This window comes from Podarcis liolepis (genome assembly GCF_965112155.1).
Source record: "Podarcis liolepis genome assembly, chromosome: 5".
In the NCBI taxonomy this organism is placed as follows: domain Eukaryota; kingdom Metazoa; phylum Chordata; class Lepidosauria; order Squamata; family Lacertidae; genus Podarcis; species Podarcis liolepis.
Window position 1 is genome coordinate 80,793,666 of NC_139556.1, and position 20,664 is coordinate 80,814,329.

The 20,664-nt window shown below is 42.3% G+C and overlaps 1 protein-coding gene and 1 long non-coding RNA gene across 2 annotated transcripts in view; both read right to left on the reverse strand.

The window, feature by feature from the left end:
• Positions 1-13,608: 13,608 nt before the first annotated feature.
• LOC310707546 lies at positions 13,609-13,961 on the reverse strand. Its single transcript, XR_014526565.1, has 2 exons — positions 13,787-13,961; positions 13,609-13,756 (listed from the first exon to the last, which is right to left on the reverse strand). It is a non-coding gene; the product is annotated as an uncharacterized lncRNA (long non-coding RNA).
• A 1,623-nt stretch (positions 13,962-15,584) lies between these two features.
• GPR149 (G protein-coupled receptor 149) overlaps positions 15,585-20,664 on the reverse strand; it is a 43,573-nt gene continuing 38,493 nt past the window's right edge. Inside the window, exon 4 of the mRNA XM_083504117.1 lies at positions 15,585-17,172. Within this exon, the coding sequence (XP_083360243.1) occupies positions 16,600-17,172 (573 nt within the window). The 3' untranslated portion in view covers positions 15,585-16,599. The remainder of the gene's footprint in view (positions 17,173-20,664) is intronic.

The window sequence follows — 20,664 nt, forward strand, 5'->3', positions numbered from 1 at the left end:
CCATCCATTCATCTTTGACCGATCAGACTTAGGGGACTCAGTCCCTTGGGGAGTTGGGCAGCAAAAGCCAACCACCCCTATTTTTCTATAACACATTTAATAGTAATAACAGCAATCATAATAATATAGGCTGTAGCCATTCTGTGGTTTTAGGCTAGGAAATTAAATTAAAGAGTGGCTATGTCAGACTGCAGTGGTGACCCTACTTATTTTGGAATAATCCACATTGTATTCAGTAGGACTTCAGTAAAACGTGGTTAGGATTGAGCTGTTAGTCTGTTTCGTAGAATTGTAGAGTCGGGAAGGAGCGCAGAGGATCATCTAGTCCGACCCCCTGCAATGCAGCAGTCTCTGTGTGGGCTCAAACCACCAACCTTCTGATTTAAGAGCCAGACATGCTGAGCCATTGTTGCAGCAAAACTAACACACACACACACACACACACACACACACACACACACAGTGCATGACCTGTGGTTTTAGGCTAGGATCCAAGGCACAAGGAAGCTTTGTTTGTGGGTCTTATCCCGAGTAGTACTCAAGCATAGGATTGTGCTCTTAATGATCTCAGGGAGAATCTTTCATGTACCAGAGCTAAATCCAACAGGTCCAAAGTATTGTCCCCAGTGGCACACATGATTAAAATGGGGGAGTGTACACATTTGGTTCTGTAAGACTACTAAATGCACTGCTTATCTCTATACCCCATCTATAGAACAAAACTTAATGTGTCTGAGAAAGTTCTCTCTCTTCTATGAAAGTACCTGCTATGGTAAACCCTTTAGTCTTTAATGAGCCCTAGAGGGGTTGACAATATAGCACCCCAACCTGCATACGCCGCCACATGGGGGATGCATAATACAGTGGTGCCTCGCAAGACGAAATTAATTCGTTCCGCAATTCTCTTCGTCTTGCGGTTTTTTCGTCTTGCGATGCACGGTTTCCCATAGGAATGCATTGAAAATCAATTAATGCGTTCCTAGGGAAACCGCCTTCAGACCAGGTCCGGGGACAGTCTGTCCCCGGACCTCTTCTGAAGGCTGGGGGGGGGGGGGACAAGGGCTTTTCTTCCCACCCCCAGCATTTTAAAAAACCCTGGGACAGCGGAGGACTTCTCCGCTGTGCGGGGCTATCTTAAAATGCTGGCGGGCGGCATTTTAAAATCGCTCCGGACAGCGGAGGACTTCTCCGCTGTCCGGGGCGATTTAAAAGCCCCTGGGAAGGCAGGCAGGGGGGACAAAGACTTTCGCCCCCTGCCCGCCTTCAGAAGGTGTTCCCGCCCCCCGCCCCACTTCGGAACAGCTTTCCGAAGTGGGGCGGATGGGGCAGGTGTCCCCGCCCCCCCCGCCCCACTTCGGAACAGTTTTCCGAAGTGGGGCGGCAGGGCCAGGTGTTCCCGCCCCCCTCCCCACTTCGGAACAGCTTTCCGAAGTGGGGCGGCGGGGCCAGGTGTCCCCGCCCCCCGCCCCACTTCGGAACAGCTTTCCGAAGTGGGCCGGCGGGGCCAGGTGTCCCCGCCCCCCCGCCCCACTTCGGAACAGCTTTCCGAAGTGGGCCGGCGGGGCCAGGTGTCCCCGCCCCCCCGCCCCACTTCGGAACAGCTTTCCGAAGTGGGCCGGCGGGGCCAGGTGTCCCCGCCCCCCGCCCCACTTCGGAACAGCTTTCCGAAGTGGGCCGGCGGGGGCAGGTGTTCCCCCGAGCGCCTCTAAAGGCGGGCGGCTGGGAGGGAATCCCTTGGCCCCCCGCTGGACTTCCCGAAGCTCTTTTGAAGTCCGGCGGGGGTCCAAGGGATTCCTTCCCAGCCGCCCACGTTTAAAAGCACTCCGGGCAAAGCAGCGAAGTGCGCTGCTTTCCCCGGAGTGCTTTTAAACGTGGGCGGCTGGGAAGGAATCCCTTGGACCCCCGCTGGACTTCAAAAGAGCTTCGGGAAGTCCAGCAGGGGGGCCAAGGGATTCCCTCCCAGCCGCCCGCATTTAAAAGCACTCCGGGCAAAGCAGCGAAGTGCGCTGCTTTGCCCGGAGTGCTTTTAAACGTGGGCGGCTGGGAAGGAATCCCTTGGACCCCCGCTGGACTTCAAAAGAGCTTCGGGAAGTCCAGCGGGGGGCCAAGGGATTCCCTCCCAGCCGCCCGCATTTAAAAGCACTCCGGGCAAAGCAGCGAAGTGCGCTGCTTTGCCCGGAGTGCTTTTAAACGTGGGCGGCTGGGAAGGAATCCCTTGGACCCCCGCCGGACTTCAAAAGAGCTTCGGGAAGTCCAGCGGGGGGCCAAGGGATTCCCTCCCAGCCGCCCGCATTTAAAAGCACTCTGGGCAAAGCAGCGAAGTGCTCTGCTTTCCCGAGCGCTTCTAAATGCGCTGCGCTTCCCCGCTGTCCCAGAGATTTCCCTATGGGCTTTCGTCTTGCGAAGCAAGCCCATAGGGAAATTCGTTTTGCGAAGCGCCTCCAAAACGGAAAACCCTTTCGTCTAGCGGGTTTTCCGTCTTGCGAGGCGTTCGTCTTGCGCTGTACCACTGTAATGCCACCCTCCATTTCGAAGATAGACTATAGGATACCGCCCAAGGCCTAAAACTGCCAAAGTTGTGACAATTGCTACGGGGAAGGCAAAACCTGCAGAGCAGGGAAAAATTCCTTACCAGCTCTGGGAAACACCAACCACCGTGCGACTGTAGCAATGTTCACGGACCTAGGAAGAAAGGTTAGCCTGCAAGAAAACACATTAAATTAGAGGGAGGGATGGGTGACGCTCCAGAGACCGACTGGGATTATGGTCGGCAGGAGCCTGCCCTACCTGGCCCTCGCTCCTCCCCCTGCCAGCCGCCCATTGGCCAGCTGGAAGGGGGCGGGCAGAACGATGGGGGGGTGTCACCTGGCCTTGGGAAGCCCACGCCCACCGCTGTGACAGGTGAGTGGTAAATACTGTAATTGGCTATTGCTGTTTTGCAGTTATAATTTGCTATATTAGTTTTTATACTTTATTGTTGTGATTATTATCAGCAAATAAATTATGTAAATAATAAATACATAGATGAAAAAATATTTTAAGTCTGTACACTTCAGTCCATAAGGAAACAGCACTGAATCTAAATTTCAGCTTAATGTTGAATTTGAAATATTTCAAAGATACCTGGTGGAAAGTAAGAATATTTTTCCTATTTTGCTTTTATATATACATCTTTGTGACTTTTATGCACTGCTTGAGTTGCTATCTCATCCAGCTTATTTCATTCCAGCTCTGTGAGATACCAAAAATGGTCTTGTTTTTCTTTCTGAAATCATTAGTGGAATTACTGGGCTTTAATGGCAATTAATGCTCCTTTTGTTGTGTTGGGGATTAATGTTGTGATGCTGGTAAGTGGCTGCTGAATAGCATTTATTGCACAAGGCTCCTTTTTATCATTCAATATTTGCATTGCTCTGAATATATTTTTCTACTGTTTCACTTCCCTACTTTCAAACCACTGATTGATCCCCCAGAGGAATTGGGGGGGGGGGGGGCAGTGAGAAGGGAGGCATGAAGAAAGAAGCTGGAAGTCTTTGTAGTAATATCCTGTTGTCTAGTATCCTGACTTCATCTCCTCATTCTCGGCTTCAACTGAAAGAGTAAAAAAATAAAATTCTTTAAATAACAAAACAGATTAAGTTAATTATTTCAGCAGCTTCTTATCAGGAAATTATACTCATGTGTTTATATGTGTTCACTGCATCCCTGTATGCACATTTTAATCCACTTTGCAGTCTGTTCACACACACACATACATACATACATACATTTTAAATACACACCCAGGAATCCTGGAAACTGTTGTCTATCCCTCACAAAGCTTTCATTCGCCATGCTGCTTTCATTACAATAGAGCTTGTGTAACACTTCTTTAGGAAAGTGTGCCATTACAAATCTGCAGAATGTCATTTGTCTCCTCACTAAAAATAATATTCTAAGCTGCCTGGACTTTGTTAGCTCAGAGATGGAAAGAAAGTACAGTCCCTACCAGGGAAGAATTGCAGCTTAAACTAATGTACTAAGCTGAAATGGCAAAATTGACCAGAAGAACTGGGAATCAGGAAGAACAAAATGTTAATAAGGAATGGGGAAAATATATAGTCTATTAAAAATTATTGTAAACAAGTAAAATTATTAGTAGGGTTGATATGACACTGGTAGTTAAAAGTTGGACTATGGATTAATTAAAGATTTGATAGAATTGGACTAACAGATGAGATGCAGAAGAAAAGGTTGACATAAGGACCCACAAAAGGGGAGGAAGGAAGTCAAAGGGGATTTATTTACATCTTATCTGTTTCCTTTGCGATTGTTTGTAAGCCAGAAAACCCAAAAATAAACTAATAATAATAATAATTTATATACATCTGTGGACGAGAAAGAGCTTTCATGTAAGAGAACCCAAATATGATTTTCAGACAAGATTGACTTCATACTTCTTATATAGAAATTAAACTGTACTACATGACATAAGTTATTACTTGGGAAATGGAAGCAGAGTGGTGGGTAGTGTCATTATATACAGTGGTACCTCTGGTTATGAACGCTTCTGGTTACGAGCTCCGCTGCTCCTGGTTGCAAACTTTGCTCCAGGATGCGAACGGAAATTGCACACCAGAGGCACGTGCGCAGCAAGAAGCCCCATTAGCGAAAGCGCACCTCATGATAATAACGGTTTCAGCTTAAGAATGACCTCCAGAACGAATTAAGTTCATAACCAGAGGTACCACTGTAGTTTAATCACTAGGTGGAGCTCAATTTACCTGTATCTGGATGGAGTAAGGTGTTTCCTGTTGCTGTTCTAGTTACATCCACACCATACATCATAACACAGGGTTTCTTCCAAAAATTCCTGGAAACCATAGTTTATCCATCAGAGCTACAATTCCCAGCACCTTAATGAGCTACAGTTTCCAGGAGTCTTTGGAGAAAGCTGTATGCTTTAAATGTATAGTGTGGTGATTGTAGAAGCTGCCCAAAAACCTTGCATTGGCAAGTAGATTGGCAACCAGTATAATTTAATGCTGAAAATGCCAATGAAGACTGGTGCTCGGACTGTAGCACACACACATGCCCGTTAGAAACATGTAAATCCCAGAATGTGGAGTTCAATGTGTTCTTCACAAGTCTAGATGTAGGTGATCTGGTGTGTGTTTCGAATAAGTGGTAGGGGAGTGTCCACAGAATTTGTGATATTGGAAATAATTTGATGTAGAACTCATTGTTAATTTCTGCCTTTTGGGGCTGTTCTTCCAAGTCCTTTTTCCATGCCGGGAAGAACACAAGAGATGTTTTTGCTGCCTAGGTAACCATAACATATTATCTATCCAGCTTTAGTTATTTATGCCATCACTTCTGCTTATGTAAATTGAAGATGCTCTTCAGAAGATTTTCACAAATAGCTCTCAAAATTGCAGTGTCCTTTTCTCAAGACAATTTCCATGAAGGCAAAATGTCTCCCTTTCCCTCCATTGCTTAGCATCTGTCACCAAAGGTTGTTTTAGCTGCAAATGTTGGATTCAGTTCATGATTACACAGTGGTTAGAGGAACACAGTTACATTTCCATGGTAATGTTGTTCTTTCTTAGTCTCTTAAATTGATTAATGGCATAGTGGTTGCTGACTTTTCAGACGAGGCAGTTAGCAAAAGCTCTACGTTTAACAAATCTCCCTTTGAAACTACAAGGACCCATTGATGTAATTAAACATCTGGCTAGATTGGCTGTCAAGTGCTAAATGCAGCAAACTGAAATTTAATGACTGAATTTCAAATGTAATTGAATTTTAAACATTTCCTGATTATGTGCATTATCTGCATAGGTTTGCATCGGTAGGTCTGTAAAAAAGTGCTGTAAAAAAGGTCTGTAAAAAAGTACTGAATATTTGGATAGGGAATTTTAAAAGTATGAAGAAAGAAGAAGAAGAGTTTCATGCTGGCTTGGCCTGACAGAAGTTCCCTGACGGGAATTGCCAGGAACCATGTGTGTAGTATTGTGGGCTCAATTTTATGGAAGTCCCTTCCAGTTGAGATTCGTCCCCGTCCTTGTTGAATGTCCAGCATTTACTGAAGACTGTTTATAATTAATCAAGCAGGGTTTTTAATTGAATTCTGATTTAATAGCTAATTTTTATTGTATTCAGTTTCCTGCATATTGCTTCAAAAGGATTGTGGTTAAGCAGTATATGAATTGTTGAAATAATAATTTATCAATACCAATTGTCTGTTTGATTGGGAAGGAAGGAAGGAAGGAAGGAAGGAAGGAAGGAAGGAAGGAAGGCAAGATAGTGGTAGTGGTAGTCACTTGGGGTCAAGTGGAAGAAAAATTCTATTTACTAGCTGGGGTTAAAAAACTGGATTTATTCCAATGTATACAAAGTGGTGCCTTATGCCTGTGCGAAATTGCTCACTTTTGTGATATACTCGAATAGGGAACAAATATGATGGTCATATTTTCCTTACCACTTTGCTTCATTCACTATTCAGAGCTATTAGTAGCCAAGTCAGTACACATTATGCTTCTTTTGTATGCATTACTTTCTTTAAAAACTCTGACGTAAAATAATAAGCTAGTTACATGATGGACTTTTGTGTAACAAGATGTTCCGAACAGATTATGAAAGATGAATGTGTTCCATTCACTAGCTTAAAGCAACAGAGAATCTCATCAACTAGAGAACAAATCTCAGTGAGTCCAATTACTAAGCGTTTACGATGTACATTTGTACTAAGTAGTACACTGGCATGCTGCAATTTCAGAAATCATGGCTTCTCATACAGGTTCAGTGAAATTTGACTTCTTTTTTCAGAGCTGCACTTCTTCCTCGAGCCTGCAAACAATTCATTCGTGGTTCTTCAAAAATGCAAACTACTATAGTAGAACTTTGCTTTCATGATAAAAAACAATACAGGAAAATATAAAAGACACTGGCTATAATGGGCTGTATTGTCATTTTCCTACAATGATCCTACGATGCAATCATTTTCAGAACTGGGGGAGAGGAGGGCTTATTAGATAGCCATATTATAGCCAGTTCAGCACTCATGTACGGTACATCATTTCATCCAAGTCTCTTGACTTACCATTTTTTTGTATACCTTATTGGACCGAATATAAGCCGCACCTGAATATAAGCCGCACCATTAAAATTAGAGGGGGGGGGGAGAAAAAAAGAAAAAATGCCCAAATATAAGCCGTTACATCCTTGCTGCTCCTGGCTGCATACTTGGGGGGGGGGGGTCGCGCTGCGTTGCCAGCAGCCTTTCTCCTTCCTCACTCTCTCCCTTCCCAGCCTTGGGGGAGAAGACAGGGGACTACGCGTAGGGCGGGTGTCGCTTTGCCGTGCTCCTGGCGCTGTTTGCCCCGCGTCCTGGCTGCATACTGTAAGGTTGCGAATATAAGCCACACTTTAACTTTTCATGGTTGGAATTTGGAGGGAAAGTGAGGGTTATATTCAGGCCAATACGGTAATTGTTGCTATAGACATTTCTGAACATGGGAATAATACCACATTTCTGTGCCTTTAGATCACACAACAGAGAATCATAGAATTGTAGAGTTGGAAGGGACCACAAGGGTCACCTTGTCCACTCCTGCAATGCAGGGATCTTTTGCCCAATGTGAGGCTCAAACCCTGAGATTAAGAGTCTCATTCTCAACCAACTGGGTTGGCATCGTTGGTTCATTACTAATTTTGCATCATATCCTGCTGTCAGCCTGACTTTCAGAGTGGTTTGCAGTTCCAATGTTGTTCTAAAACAATTGTTGGGGACAGCATTCCATAGGTGAGGATAAAAGGCCTCTCTTTAAACAACATGGTCACTTCATGTGGGATTTACCATGTCAAAAACTAACATGATTTGCTAGACCTAAACCAGGCATGGGCCTGTGTCCCTCCAGTTGTTGGACTCTGACTCCCATGCACCCAATCCATTTGAGATGACTTCAAGTGATAGGAAAGTTATGTCTCTAATGGCTTATTCAGACATGTGAAGAAGCCATTCCTATGATACCATTTCTTTCCATTGTCTCACAAAGCAGATAGAAGTCATAGAAATATTACACTAGTTGCATGCTTTGGGAATTGACAGGTGAAGCATTGCTTATGGGTTTGGAAAAGAGAATAAAAAATATGATTAATGCATTTTGTTTTTTGGCCTGTGAGCATTGTCTAAAATTATAAGATGCAAAATGGCATGGAAACAAACATCTCGGAGCCTCTTATCAATCCATGGTAATCTTATATTCATTATTCTGCTAAATACTGCAAGGTGTTATGGAAATAACCCATTAGCATAACAACAAAACCTATTAGAGGTTTATGAGGAATTTATAGTTCAGAATAAATGACTGATTTTAAAGGATGAAAATATGTTATTTATTTATTTATTTATTTATTTATTTAATACTCTTCCTTTTACCCTGTATAGGATCAACTCACAGCATGAATTTAAACAAATGTAGCTTAAAGCACAAGCTCAGTATAAATATTTTAAAAAACAAATAAGAAACCCTATTAAAAACAGCACTGAGAACCCTAAAGTCATTTGAAAGCACACACAAAAGAGAAACAAGAATGTACAACACCTGTTCTCCAAAGACTCTGCCATAGCAGCCAGTTAGTGGCCAAAGGCCTGTCTGAATAAACAAAAAGTCTTTGCTGGCCAAGCTAGCCTTTTGTGGAAGGGAGTCCCACAATCCGGGAACAGCTACTGAGAAGGCCCTCTCTTGTGTCCTTACGAAATGGGCCTGTGAAGGTAGCAGGACTAAGAGAAAGGTCTGCCCAGGCAGACTCCCATAGGGAAGTACCGCCATTTAGGTAGTCTAGATCCAAGCCAGATTGGGCTTTGCAGGTCATAACCAGTCCTCTGAATTATGCCCAGAAATGGGCCATTGGAGCTGTTGGAACAAGGGGTTTCTGTTCTTGAAACTAGCTTTGGTCAGCAATCTGGCAATAGCAGCTTGGTCCTGCTGAAGTTTCTGAATGCTTTCCAAAGGCATTTCAGTAATCCAGACAGGATGTAACTTTCAAAAATTATTCAAAATGAGAAACAAAGAGACGTCATTCCACTTCACATACCACTGGCTCACAAACCACAATCCTGCATTTGGTTGGTGTTCTTGCAGCCTAAGCCTAAACATCTTTACATGGGAGTAATCCTACACCCATCGGAACATGTTGTTGTTGCTGTTTAGTCGTGTCCGACTCTTCGTGACCCCATGGACCAGAGCACGCCAGGCACTTCTGTCTTCCACTGCCTCCCGCAGTTTGGTCGAACTCATGCTGGTAGCTTCAACATCGGAACATAGGAAGCTGCTTTTTACTGAGACTATTGGTCCATTGAGCTCACTACTGTCTACACTGGCTGGCTGCAGCTCTCCCAGATCACAGGCAGAGACCCTTCTGAGTCTTACCTGGAACTTCTGCATACCAATCAGGTGCACTGCATTGAGCTCTGCACCTTTCCTCGCAACTTGTAAGTCCAATTGAACTGACTGAACTTCTGATTAGAAATTTCCCTGTACGTCCTACTAAGTTGGGTAGAATTCGCCACTTGCGTGAGCTAATTTTAAGCACTAGAATCCTAGAATTGTAGAGTTGGAAGGGACCCTGAGAGTCATCTGGTCCAGCCCCCTGCAATACTGGAATCCTGCAAACAGCGGTACCTGGGTAGTCTCAAACCACCAACCTGGTTAACAACCAGATGCACTGACATATTGTACCACTGGTATGCTAGGGCTAATGAGATTTGGGATAATTTTAATTTGGAAGAATTGTTCATAATACCAGTGCTATTTTTCTAGAGAAAAAAGGTGCCAGAACTCAATAATAATAATAATAATAATAATAATAATAATAATAATAATAATATTTCTACCCTGCCCATCTGGCTGGGCTTCCCTAACCACTCTGGGTGGCTTACAGCATATAAAAAATTGTTAAATCATCAGACATTAAAAATTTCCCAATACCGGGCTGCTTTCAGATGTCTTCTAAAAGTTGGATAGTTGTTTATTTCCTTGACATCTGATGGGAAGGCGTTCCACAGGGTGTGCGCCACTACCGAGAAGGCTCTCTGCCTCCGTTGTTCTCTTATAACGGCAATGGTGCCCACCTAAGAGGTGCCAGAACTGAGTTCCGGTGAGTTTTAGCAGAAAAAAGCCCTGCATAATACTTTATATGATTATGGCAATATTGTTTATCTAACTTGTCTGGGCCAGAGGAAGCCCCATCTGTACTATATATTTCAAACAGTTGTATGTTAAGGGTGCTGTTAAGGGAATAAGGTAAAAGGTAAAGGGATCCCTGACCATTTGGTCCAGTCGTGACTGACTCTGGGGTTGCGGCGCTCATCTCGCTTTATTGGCTGAGGGAGCCGGCGTACAGCTTCCAGGTCATGTGGCCAGCATGACTAAGCCACTTCTGGCAAACCAGAGCAGCGCACGGAAATGCCGTTTACCTTCCCACCGGAGCGGTACCTATTTATCTATTTGCACTTTGAGGTGCTTTCGAACTGCTAGGTTGACAGGAGCAGGGACCGAGCAACGGGAGCTCACCCTTTCGCAGGGATTCGAACCGCCGACCCTCTGATCGGCATGTCCTAGGCTCTGTGGTTTAACCCACAGCGCCACCCGCGTCCCACCTCACAGAGCTACAGTTTTTGGACTGGTTTAACAATCCGTCTACCCAGGGAACTCTGGGAATTGTGTGGGGAATAGGGGTCTGCTAGCAACTGTCAGCATCCTAAATGAACTGCAGCCCCCAGGATTCATAGGGGGAAGCCATGACTGTTTAAAGTGGTAGGATCTGCTTTAAATGTATAGTGCAGAGGGGCCTGAGAGGTGGGTGAACAAGCAAGCAGGTGAACAGTTCCAAGGGCACTTACCAGTGGCCCTTCTGTTGGTGTGTGAACCCTTGGCAGATGCTCAGCCATGCTGACCTTTGACCCTAACCCTGAAACTCAAATCCATCAGTGAGTTGTCAGCCTCTACCAGCAGTGGAGTTCAGCTTTCCAAAGGAAGTTCAGTTTCCTAATGCTCAGAGCAGCAGAGAGTTGATGTTCTGCTAAGGTCCGCTTTCCAACTAAATAGGAATTGATCTCTAGGGTGATGGCAGAAATCTGACTAATTTAGCTGAGAATGCTCTCAATACTGAGCTTCCCAGTTTTCAGTGTGATGTGAAATGCATTATTCAGTAGTCTGAAGCCACCCGGTAAGCTTGGGTGTAAGTTGCATCTGCTTTCCATATATTCCCAAGCTTTTTCTGCTTCCCTGCAAAGGGCTGGCTGGAGCACATCTCTTTGAAGTCACCTTCAAAAAAAGGTCACTTTGACAACACATCCTTTTGCCTGCAAATGTCAAGGCTGTGTTCTGGTGTACATTAAAGGTCACAGGAAAAGAAAAGGGGGTGGGGGGGATTCAAAGAGGGAAAGGACGAAATCATTTCTCATTAGATATTTAAAAGGGTTTTAAAAATTTAAATCCAAGAGGGCTTCTAAAAATGATAAGCAATGCCCCATTTCCAGTGTTCACTAATGCATGAACCAGAGGAAGGAAGAGGAACTGTGTCTCCTTGCGCACAGAGCAAGTAGCTCTTGACTGACAAATAAATGGGATGTGGTTGTTTACACTTAGGGATGCCTGAGAAATTCAGTTCCCATGGGTTCTGAGCTGAACTGATTTGATCTGCACCTCCTGGGCTAGTGTGCAGGTCTAAACTTAATTATTTGGATTTTACGCTTCTTCAATTTTTGCGACACAATTCTTCGCTCCAAGAATATACCAAAATTTGTTTAAAATGTGTATTTTATGAGGAAAAATGGGTTTAGAAATGTGTGCATTGAGATAAAATTCATATAGTTATAAAGTAAGTTTTTAAATAGATATTTAAATGCACACACAGTTTATTGCAAAATGCATAGGGCAATAGCCAAACTTCATAATACTCCAAGTAGACTCATTGTATCCAATGTATTTGAGTCTCATGGGCTGTATTCAAAGAATTCCTGCTCAGAGCATACCCAGTGCAATGAATCAACCTTAGCTATGTTCATTAACAACAGTGAGTCCACTCAGAGTAGGACTAGCGTTGAATACCAGCCACAGATTTCAGTGGGCCTACCCTGAGTAAGACTTATTTGAATATCACCCCCGTTTAAATCAGCAGGAAAATTTGTATTTTGATGCAAATTTTCATATGAATTTGGGTTTGTTTTAATTCACAGATTAATGTGGACATGGGATGGAACTGCGTTATGAATGAACACATGCAAAATATTACCATGAATTCAGAAAGAAACACAAATCAGACACTGAACAGAGCTCAGTTTATGGAATTGCTGTACAAGGAAATTTATTCACTTTCTATCATACAACAGCAGTACATTACTTTACAATCAGGTTGAGCTGAGGACCACTTTATGCTAAATTTTAATGCATCTAAAGTCTAACCCAAGATAAACACAACTAACCAGCGTTAAAGTATCATCTGTAAAATTGTTTCCTACACAAAATATTGAACTCTCTTAAAAGAAAAGACACCCAGTTGAACAGGATTCCAAAAGCCAGGATGGTTTTTACTATTTCTAACAACTTTGGCCTATAATATTCCCTTCACAGTCTTGTTGCTAGTTCACAGTTCCAAAATATTTTTGCTTAGTTACAATTTGTAATTCAAATTAGGAGCTCCCTGCTTGGGAACAAAAACACTGACAAAAGCAAAGTAAAAAAATACCTTATTTCTAGCAGAACTTCTCTGGGCAGATCTGCACCCCACCACATACTGATTCCAGCTATAAAAATGTTTTCTTTGGTACATCCACAGGTGTCGTGTGCGAGAATCTCCTGCTTTGTACCATTGCCTCTAGAAAGTACTCTCAGCTTATTTCATCAAGGAATTCTCCATGACCCTTGGAGAAGTTGGAGTGAGGAAGTGTAACAAGCCCGTCACAAGCATTTTGAGAGCTCTAAGTCAATTTCTGCAAGTTGCATTTCACTTCTGGGCTGTAGTTTCTCACCTCTGTTCTAGCAATTTAAAAAGAGGGATCCCCCTCACTTCCACCCTGTTCTCCATACACAATAAGAATACAATCTGCATCCATGGACTTCCAAGTTGCAACAACAAATGATGAACCGAGATTGGAGTTCCGAATTAATAACTTGAAAGGTTGAAAATCCCCTTTTGTATTGATGAAACTCAGTAGAGTCTGAAATATAAATTAATCACCGCCATTGGCAGACTGATGGCTTCAACACAGATTAAAAGCAGAGCACCAGTGAATCTCAGGCACCCATTCTGTTGCCTTTGTAAGAGCATGACCAGAGTAAGAAGTAGTTGATTCAATCAATTAAATGTGGTTTTTTGGGGCAATCATTGCCCTTGTGGATTCTTGTGGAAACAGGTTACCTGAAGTAGTCAAAAATCTTAAATCACAAGAAGATGCGTGGGGTAATGCTTAGAGTGTCAGACTAGGACTGAATAAAAATAATAAAAAATTGTCCAGGGTCTGGTGACTTCAGTGTATCTGAAGAAGTGTGCATGCACATGAAAGCTTATATCAGAACAAACTTAGTTGGTCTATAAGGTGCTACTGGACAATTTTTATTATTATTATTTTGATGATGGCGGCAGACCAACATGGCTACCTACCTGAATCTAGGACTGAAGAAACTCAGGTTCAAATTCCCACTCGGCCCTGAAGCTTACTGGGCGACCTTGGACCAGTAACCAAACCTCAGCTGAAACCTACCTCACAGGGCTGTTGTGAGGTTAAAATATGGGGAAAGACCAAGTAGTTCCACCAGCTCCTTGTAAGACAGTTGGAATTTAATAATAATAATAAATTTTTATTTATACCCCACCCTCTCCAGCCAAGACCGGGCTCAGGGCGGCTAACAACCAATAATAAAAACAAGTTGATTAAAATACAATTTAAAAGATTAAGATACAACATTAAAACATTAGGATGCTTCATAGGAGGAGAAAGGGAATTAGTCTCTTCATAGGAGGAGAAAGGAAAAAGAAAGAGGGGGAGGGACTCAAACTGATTCTAAGCCAAAGTCAAGGTGGAACAACTCTGTCTTACAGGCCCTGCGGAAAGAAATCAGATCCTGTAGGGACGTGGTCTCATGAGACGGAGGCCGGAGCCAGTGTTGAAAAGGCCCTGGCTCTGGTTGAGGCTAATTAACTTCCTCAGGGCCCGGGACCTCTAGGGTGTTGCTATATATGGACCTTAAGATATTGGGAGCTCAGAGCCGCAGCGTATGAACGTGCCACCATCTTGGAACGGAATCCAACTCTAAATGAACTTTAAATGAAATAAATAAGAGTTGGTAAATTTCAAGACTTGTTCTACTAGTTATTCCCATATATGAGTCAGGGCCTAATATTAGTTAACCAGTTTCCCATTGGTATGTGACTACAGTAATGCAGCACAGGTACAATGAAGAATTGACTTCCTCATATGGGATCTGAAACATGGTGTGCCCATAACTACAGGAAGAATCATTTGGCATCCCTGTCTACAAAATATTTAAGGCTACATTACTTTCCAACTTCATATATTTGGCCTGTGATCATATACATTGTAACTCATAAGAAGAGTTTTGCAGTACTGACATGGTGTTGAATTTGTCATCGCTGGAGAGCCCAGTCTGTGATTCAGGTAAGCGACAGTGTTTGTATTGAATTATCAAAACCAAAAGTTGCAACGCAGGGTCTCAGCTTTTTGGATAGCTTGTGCAATACGATACAAAGCAATTATGTCAAAATACATGTTTCCATATTTACAAGATGTGAATACTTAAATTTTAATAAACAGTTTAGAAGTGAAAAACCAAATGATGCAAAAAAACCTCACGTAATTTGTTGTTATTTATATATGCAGATGTTTCGTAACTGATCTAAAATGTGAAAACATTTTAAAATTCACCGTGTTAATGAAATGATTGCAAATGTGTGTTTTAAATGTTTAATGCTCTTTAATATTTTAATTTGTGAGTAATGAAAAACTGAGCAGTATGTTGCATCATATTGTTTCTGACTTTTGTTCTTTGGTACTGATTAGTCAGGGATTCTCTTCCTTTCTAATTTTGGTTACCCAGGTTTAATGACAGTTTGCTGTCATGCTAGAGTTGAACATTCATTAAAAATGGACAATCTATATGTGTTTTTTTGAAACAGCTTAAACTGAACATATAAATTTGCTTCCTTTACATCCTATACTGTAGCTATCATCAGATGTGTACCCCCTTCCCCGTGTGATTAGTATTGGGTGTAGGGTAGAGTTGGGACAAGCCCATGGATCCTGTTACATTCATTTCTCAACTATGCAGCCATCCATGTAATGGGCATTGAACTTCTACAGAACATAAGGAGAGACCTACTGGATCAGGCCAAAGTCCCATGTAGTCCAGCATCCCATTCTCACAGTGGCCAACCAGACGCCAATGGGAAACCCACCTGACTGCAAAGCACTCTTCCAGCTAGAGATTCCCAGCAGCTGGGATTCAGAAGCATGCTTGCTCCAACACTGGAGGTAGTACACAGCCATTATGGTTAGTATCCTTATTTGTCATTTTTTCCCCCTAATCCCCCTTTAAAGCTATCCAATTTGGTGATCACCACTAGGGATGGAAAAATTGGCCCGTTTTGGTTCTCTCAATTTCTCATTTTCCCCAGTCTTAAATTCAGCTCTTCACATTTCTGCTATAGTTTGCAGGTCCATATATATATCTTTATGATTTTTTTTTCAGCATTTCAGTGCAAATTTCTCATAATAAGCATGTTTTTGTGTGCAGTTTTGACTAATGTACACATTTTTGGAAACAATTTCTTATAACGCAATTTTGTAAATTATTCCCACCAATATATTGTTTTATGCACATTTTCCTCTTAATATGTGCACTTTTGTCGACATTCTTGGGTGGGAGAACTGCATTGCAAAATTCAAATTAATGTGAATTTTGAAGGATGGCTGTGTTTCAGTTCTCATTTTGTTCTGAAAAGTGCAAATCTGATAGATTTGGCTTTAAATGCATACTAAATTTAATTTCTCCCCATCCCCAATCATCACTGCTGAATTCCATGGTTTATGTGCTGTGTTTGTCCTCAATCTTCCAACATTCAGCATCACTGGATTTAGAACCCTGGAGGAGCTTATTCTAAAACATTTTATTATAATAAAAAAGTTTTGAAATAAATGATAAAAAATTCTGGTCGGAAGCAGCTCTTCAAGCAGATCCTGTATATTTCCAAAGGTAGGTAGCTCGTTACTGAAAACCAAAACAAATGCAATAAAGTATTAATTTAGAAAAAAAGATTATCTCCTCCCTGCCCTGGTAGCCCATTAGAGCTGCTTTAAAAGCTTTAACTACAATTCTGCACGCAGTTAGGCTGCTTAAATCCTGCTTAAATCCTGCTTAAATGATATGCAGGATTGTGACCCTTGCTGCATTATATCTTGATTTCTATCTTAAATGTGCTGACGTTTTCCATTGCCGCAGCAATATTCTTAACTCATGTCCAAGCAAAAAGAAAAAATAACAGAATGTATTGACTCAGAAAACCCAAATTATTCAGGTCTGAAGTAAACTGTTTATTTTAGTTGCTGGCACCGCTTTCTTCTCTTTTTCTGTATGCTTTGTTTAACATTTGTATCTCCTCTTGATAGCCTTCTTTCTCCATGTGTTGCTTTTTACTATTCTGCCTGTGGGCTTCCACAGTGTCTGGGATTGATATGTTAATATCGTTGTTGGGATTGTTTGACGGTATGAAGAGCGAATAGGAAGCCGATTCCCCTAAATCACACGAGACAAATCTGTTCTCTTTCCGAGAATAGCGCAAGGATGGAGACCGGACTTGGGTTGATGACTGGCTGATGTTGCTGATGATTGACACTGTGTCCATAGCTTCTTCGTTGTCACAAATTTCAAGCACTTCTAAATGGATCTTGACGCTCGTGTCAGCAAATGTGGTTGGAGAATCCTCAGGGTTTGGCTCATGACCCACGCTCTTGGAGCGATACACTTCAATTTTCTTCGATGTGGGCGTTATTTTCTGTCCCTCCGTGCTTACCTCATATGTAGATAAAGAGAGGGTTTTTCCTGTAGGCGCATGGAGAGATACGGTCCCTTGAAATGCACACAAAGGAATTGCTAAGGAGCCACCTGAACGCTGGAAAGAAACAAAATTGTTAATATTCCTTAATGTCGCTTCCAAAAGTCAACAAGCCATTGTTAACAAACTAATTGTGCCTCACTTATTATATTCATTGCTGAAAACACAGCAAACCAATTATCCCTTGCTTATTTGCATTGCTGAAAATGCACTCTTCGCTTTCTTAGATGCCATGAATTTAATCAACAGTATGAAAACATGTCGCCTTTCTTAAATTTCACAGTTCTTTATTGAGTTATAATACTACAATGCAAGTTCTATAAAAATGGTCTGTGATGTATTTAATTGCTATGTGCATAGGTTTAATCTTCCCCATTCTTCCATTCTGTTACTGATTTGCTCTGTGCTCCTTCCTCTACAACCTATAGCTCATGTTCTGAGTCGCTCTATAAAATGATGTTCTGTATTCCCTTTTCACTATAATGGAGAATCTTAAAGCTGCTATAACTTTTTTGCCTTTTGGTCAAAGTGGGTGAAATTTGCAGGCACGAGAGTGCCTTTAGAATGGATTAAGCCTGCCCAATTGTATACAGATAGGTCCAGGAACTTTTTATGGGGGAAGTAAAAGGGATTCACTTTCCTCCATGATCCCAAAGGAGGGGCAAGTGGAGTGTATTCTGACGTCTACATTTTTAAAACTTCACAGTTTCACACTGGCTTTTCCAGTACTTGCTTCTTTCCTCTGACAGCCTCAAGCTATATGTCCTATCTAGAATGCTACCTGTAGAATTCTAAATAGTTCTGGGTTGGTTGATTTTCTTAAATTAAAGCAGAGCCATGTAGGAATTGGGGTTGGGTTTTTCGTTTAACTCTTTAAATAGAGCATTTAACATTTAAAAAAATAATCTGCTACTGTGGTTTAAAATAAATACAGAGCTCTTCAGTGCTGTGCTGGAAACATTTTGGACACCCTCGCTTGTTTCAAATCACACAGACCTAGAGAAACATAGATATATAGAGGGGCAATGAGCTATAAGGCATAGAAAAGAAAAGGAAGTCCTAATCCAACTTTGATTGGTATTCATATCTCTCTTTGACTTGGGAGGGGGGAAGACCCTTAAATCAACAGATCTGCTGCATTATTTGGCTGAAGCCCCTAATATTTAACTCTTCTACAACTGACTTAACCTATCCTCATAAAACTGCCCTCCCTCCTATGTGAGCTTCCATCTTCATAACATCCCAACCCCAGAAAACGCAAGCCATGTAAGATGCAATTAACAAAATTTGTAAAGAAATGAAAGCGAGCAGAGTACAAGAGAAATAGTGAATGGCAATTAATAAAACCAAATTAAATCAAGTACAGTGGTGCCTCGCAAGACGAAATTAATTTGTTCTGCGAGTTTTGTCGTCTTGAGATTTTTTTCGCCTTGCGAAGCACGGTGTCGGGAAAGTTTTGGAAAAGCTTCAAAAATCACCAAAGTCTTTAAAAACCTCAAAAAAGGCTACCACACCGCGTTCTATGAGTTGCTCCTCGAAGTCAAGTCGCAACTGTATTAGCGGTGTTAAGAAAAAGGAAACAAACTTGCAAGACGTTTCCGTCTTGCGAAGCAAGCCCATAGGGAAAATCGTCTTGCGAAGCAGCTCAAAAAACAAAAAACCCTTTCGTCTAGCGAGTTTTTTGTCTTGCGAGGCATTTGTCTTGCGAGGTACCACTGTAACCATATTAAACATGAAAAGGCTACCTAAATAGACAGACTTTTAAAGCATCCTTGGTTGCTATGGATGACTCAAAGAGGTGGGCTACTTACGCAGTGAATGTCGGCTGTGGTTGTGAGAATGACATCTGTATTTTGGGTGGGGCAGTACTCTGGGAATGGGAGAATTGTGTGAAGAGCCTGTTTGCATGCTATTGGTCCCTTGGCCTATCACTCAAGCTTGATATAACGTCCTCTAGTTCCTTGCAAGTATTTATGGCAGGGCAGCCAGAGGCAGAACCTCTGCAACACCCATTGTTCAGTGCTAAATGAAGGATGTGCCAGAAGCCTTTGGACAGCCTAACACTCTAGTAGCTGGGTAAGAAACCCCAATGAGGTTCTGATTATTTCCTTGCTCCTGCAAAGAAGCCAAGTGGAATGCAATTTGCTGCTTCCAATGCACAGCATCAAATGATAATCATTTTTAGTTGTATTCTGTTCTGAAGTACAATCTATTATATTGTACTTTGATTGTATATTTCTTTTTTCATATGTATTGATGTTCTTCATGGCTCTGGGGTCCTTTGGACCAAAGAGCAGTACGTATATAACTAAACCACACCATACTACACCATGCCCCAGGCTACTGGAAGCTGGAGCCAGAATCTCAATTGTGGTTCAACAGGGCCACGTTAGTTACTATTCATATTACAAAACTGGGAAGTAACCAAAACTCCCTCAGTAAATAATTGGACTCTCGATATGCTGACTTTGGTGGCACATGAAAAAAATATTTGATTACATGGACTTACAAAAAGAGGCCTATTCACAACAGTGTGACAAGAATTTCACATTCTACTGAGGTGGATGTGAAAATGAAGGTGCTTTTTCTAAAGGCGTATTGCAGGAACCTATACATGAAGCATCAACATTAAATCAAGGGGAAGTGATAGAACATATGCTTCCTCTTAATGCAGGGATGGTGGACTTTCTCAGCCGGGATTTCTTGCATTGCATTCTGGGAAACCTTCCAGCAGTCACATGTCAGTGGTGGGCACTGGTGAGGGCTGTTGGCCTGAGGAGAGGAACAGTGGTTTTGGGAGTGACAAGAAACAGAGAGAAATGCTCAAGGGTCCACATTTGGCTCCAGGCCTGAGATTCCTTATTCCTGTTTGAATAGATTATTATTTTTTTTTTCATTTTTTGAAATTCATTTTATAACACAAATAAACAACACAAACAGAAAACAAACAATACAAACAAATTCTTGTCGTATCCTTATTTTTTCTAAACATTGTTAGGTGGGCTTCCCCAAGTCCCCCCTATCTGATTTTCATTTTACCTCATTTTTAAAAGTTTACATATATCATAATTTCTAACCATTTTTTTTATGACGCTTAAAGGTAAAGGTAACCCTGCCCATATGGGCCAGTCTTGCCAGACTCTAGGGTTGTGCGCTCATCTCACTTTATAGGCCGGGAGCCAGCGCTGTCTGCAGACACTTCCGGGTCACGGGGCCAGCGTGACAAGCTGCATCTGGCAAGCCAGCGCAGCACACGGAACGCCGTTTACCTTCCCGCTGGTAAGCGGTCCCTATTTATCTACTTGCACCCGGGGGTGCTTTCGAACTGCTAGGTTGGCAGGCGCTGGGACCGAACGACGGGAGCGCACCCCGCCGCGGGGATTCGAACGGCCAACCATGCGATCGGCAAGCCCTAGGCACTGAGGTTTTACCCACAGCACCACCCGTGTTTTATGACGCTTACTTTAACCATAAAAATCTTCACATTTTATCAGTTACAAATAATGCTATTTTAAAATACACTATCTTCTACTTCTAACCCTACAGCCT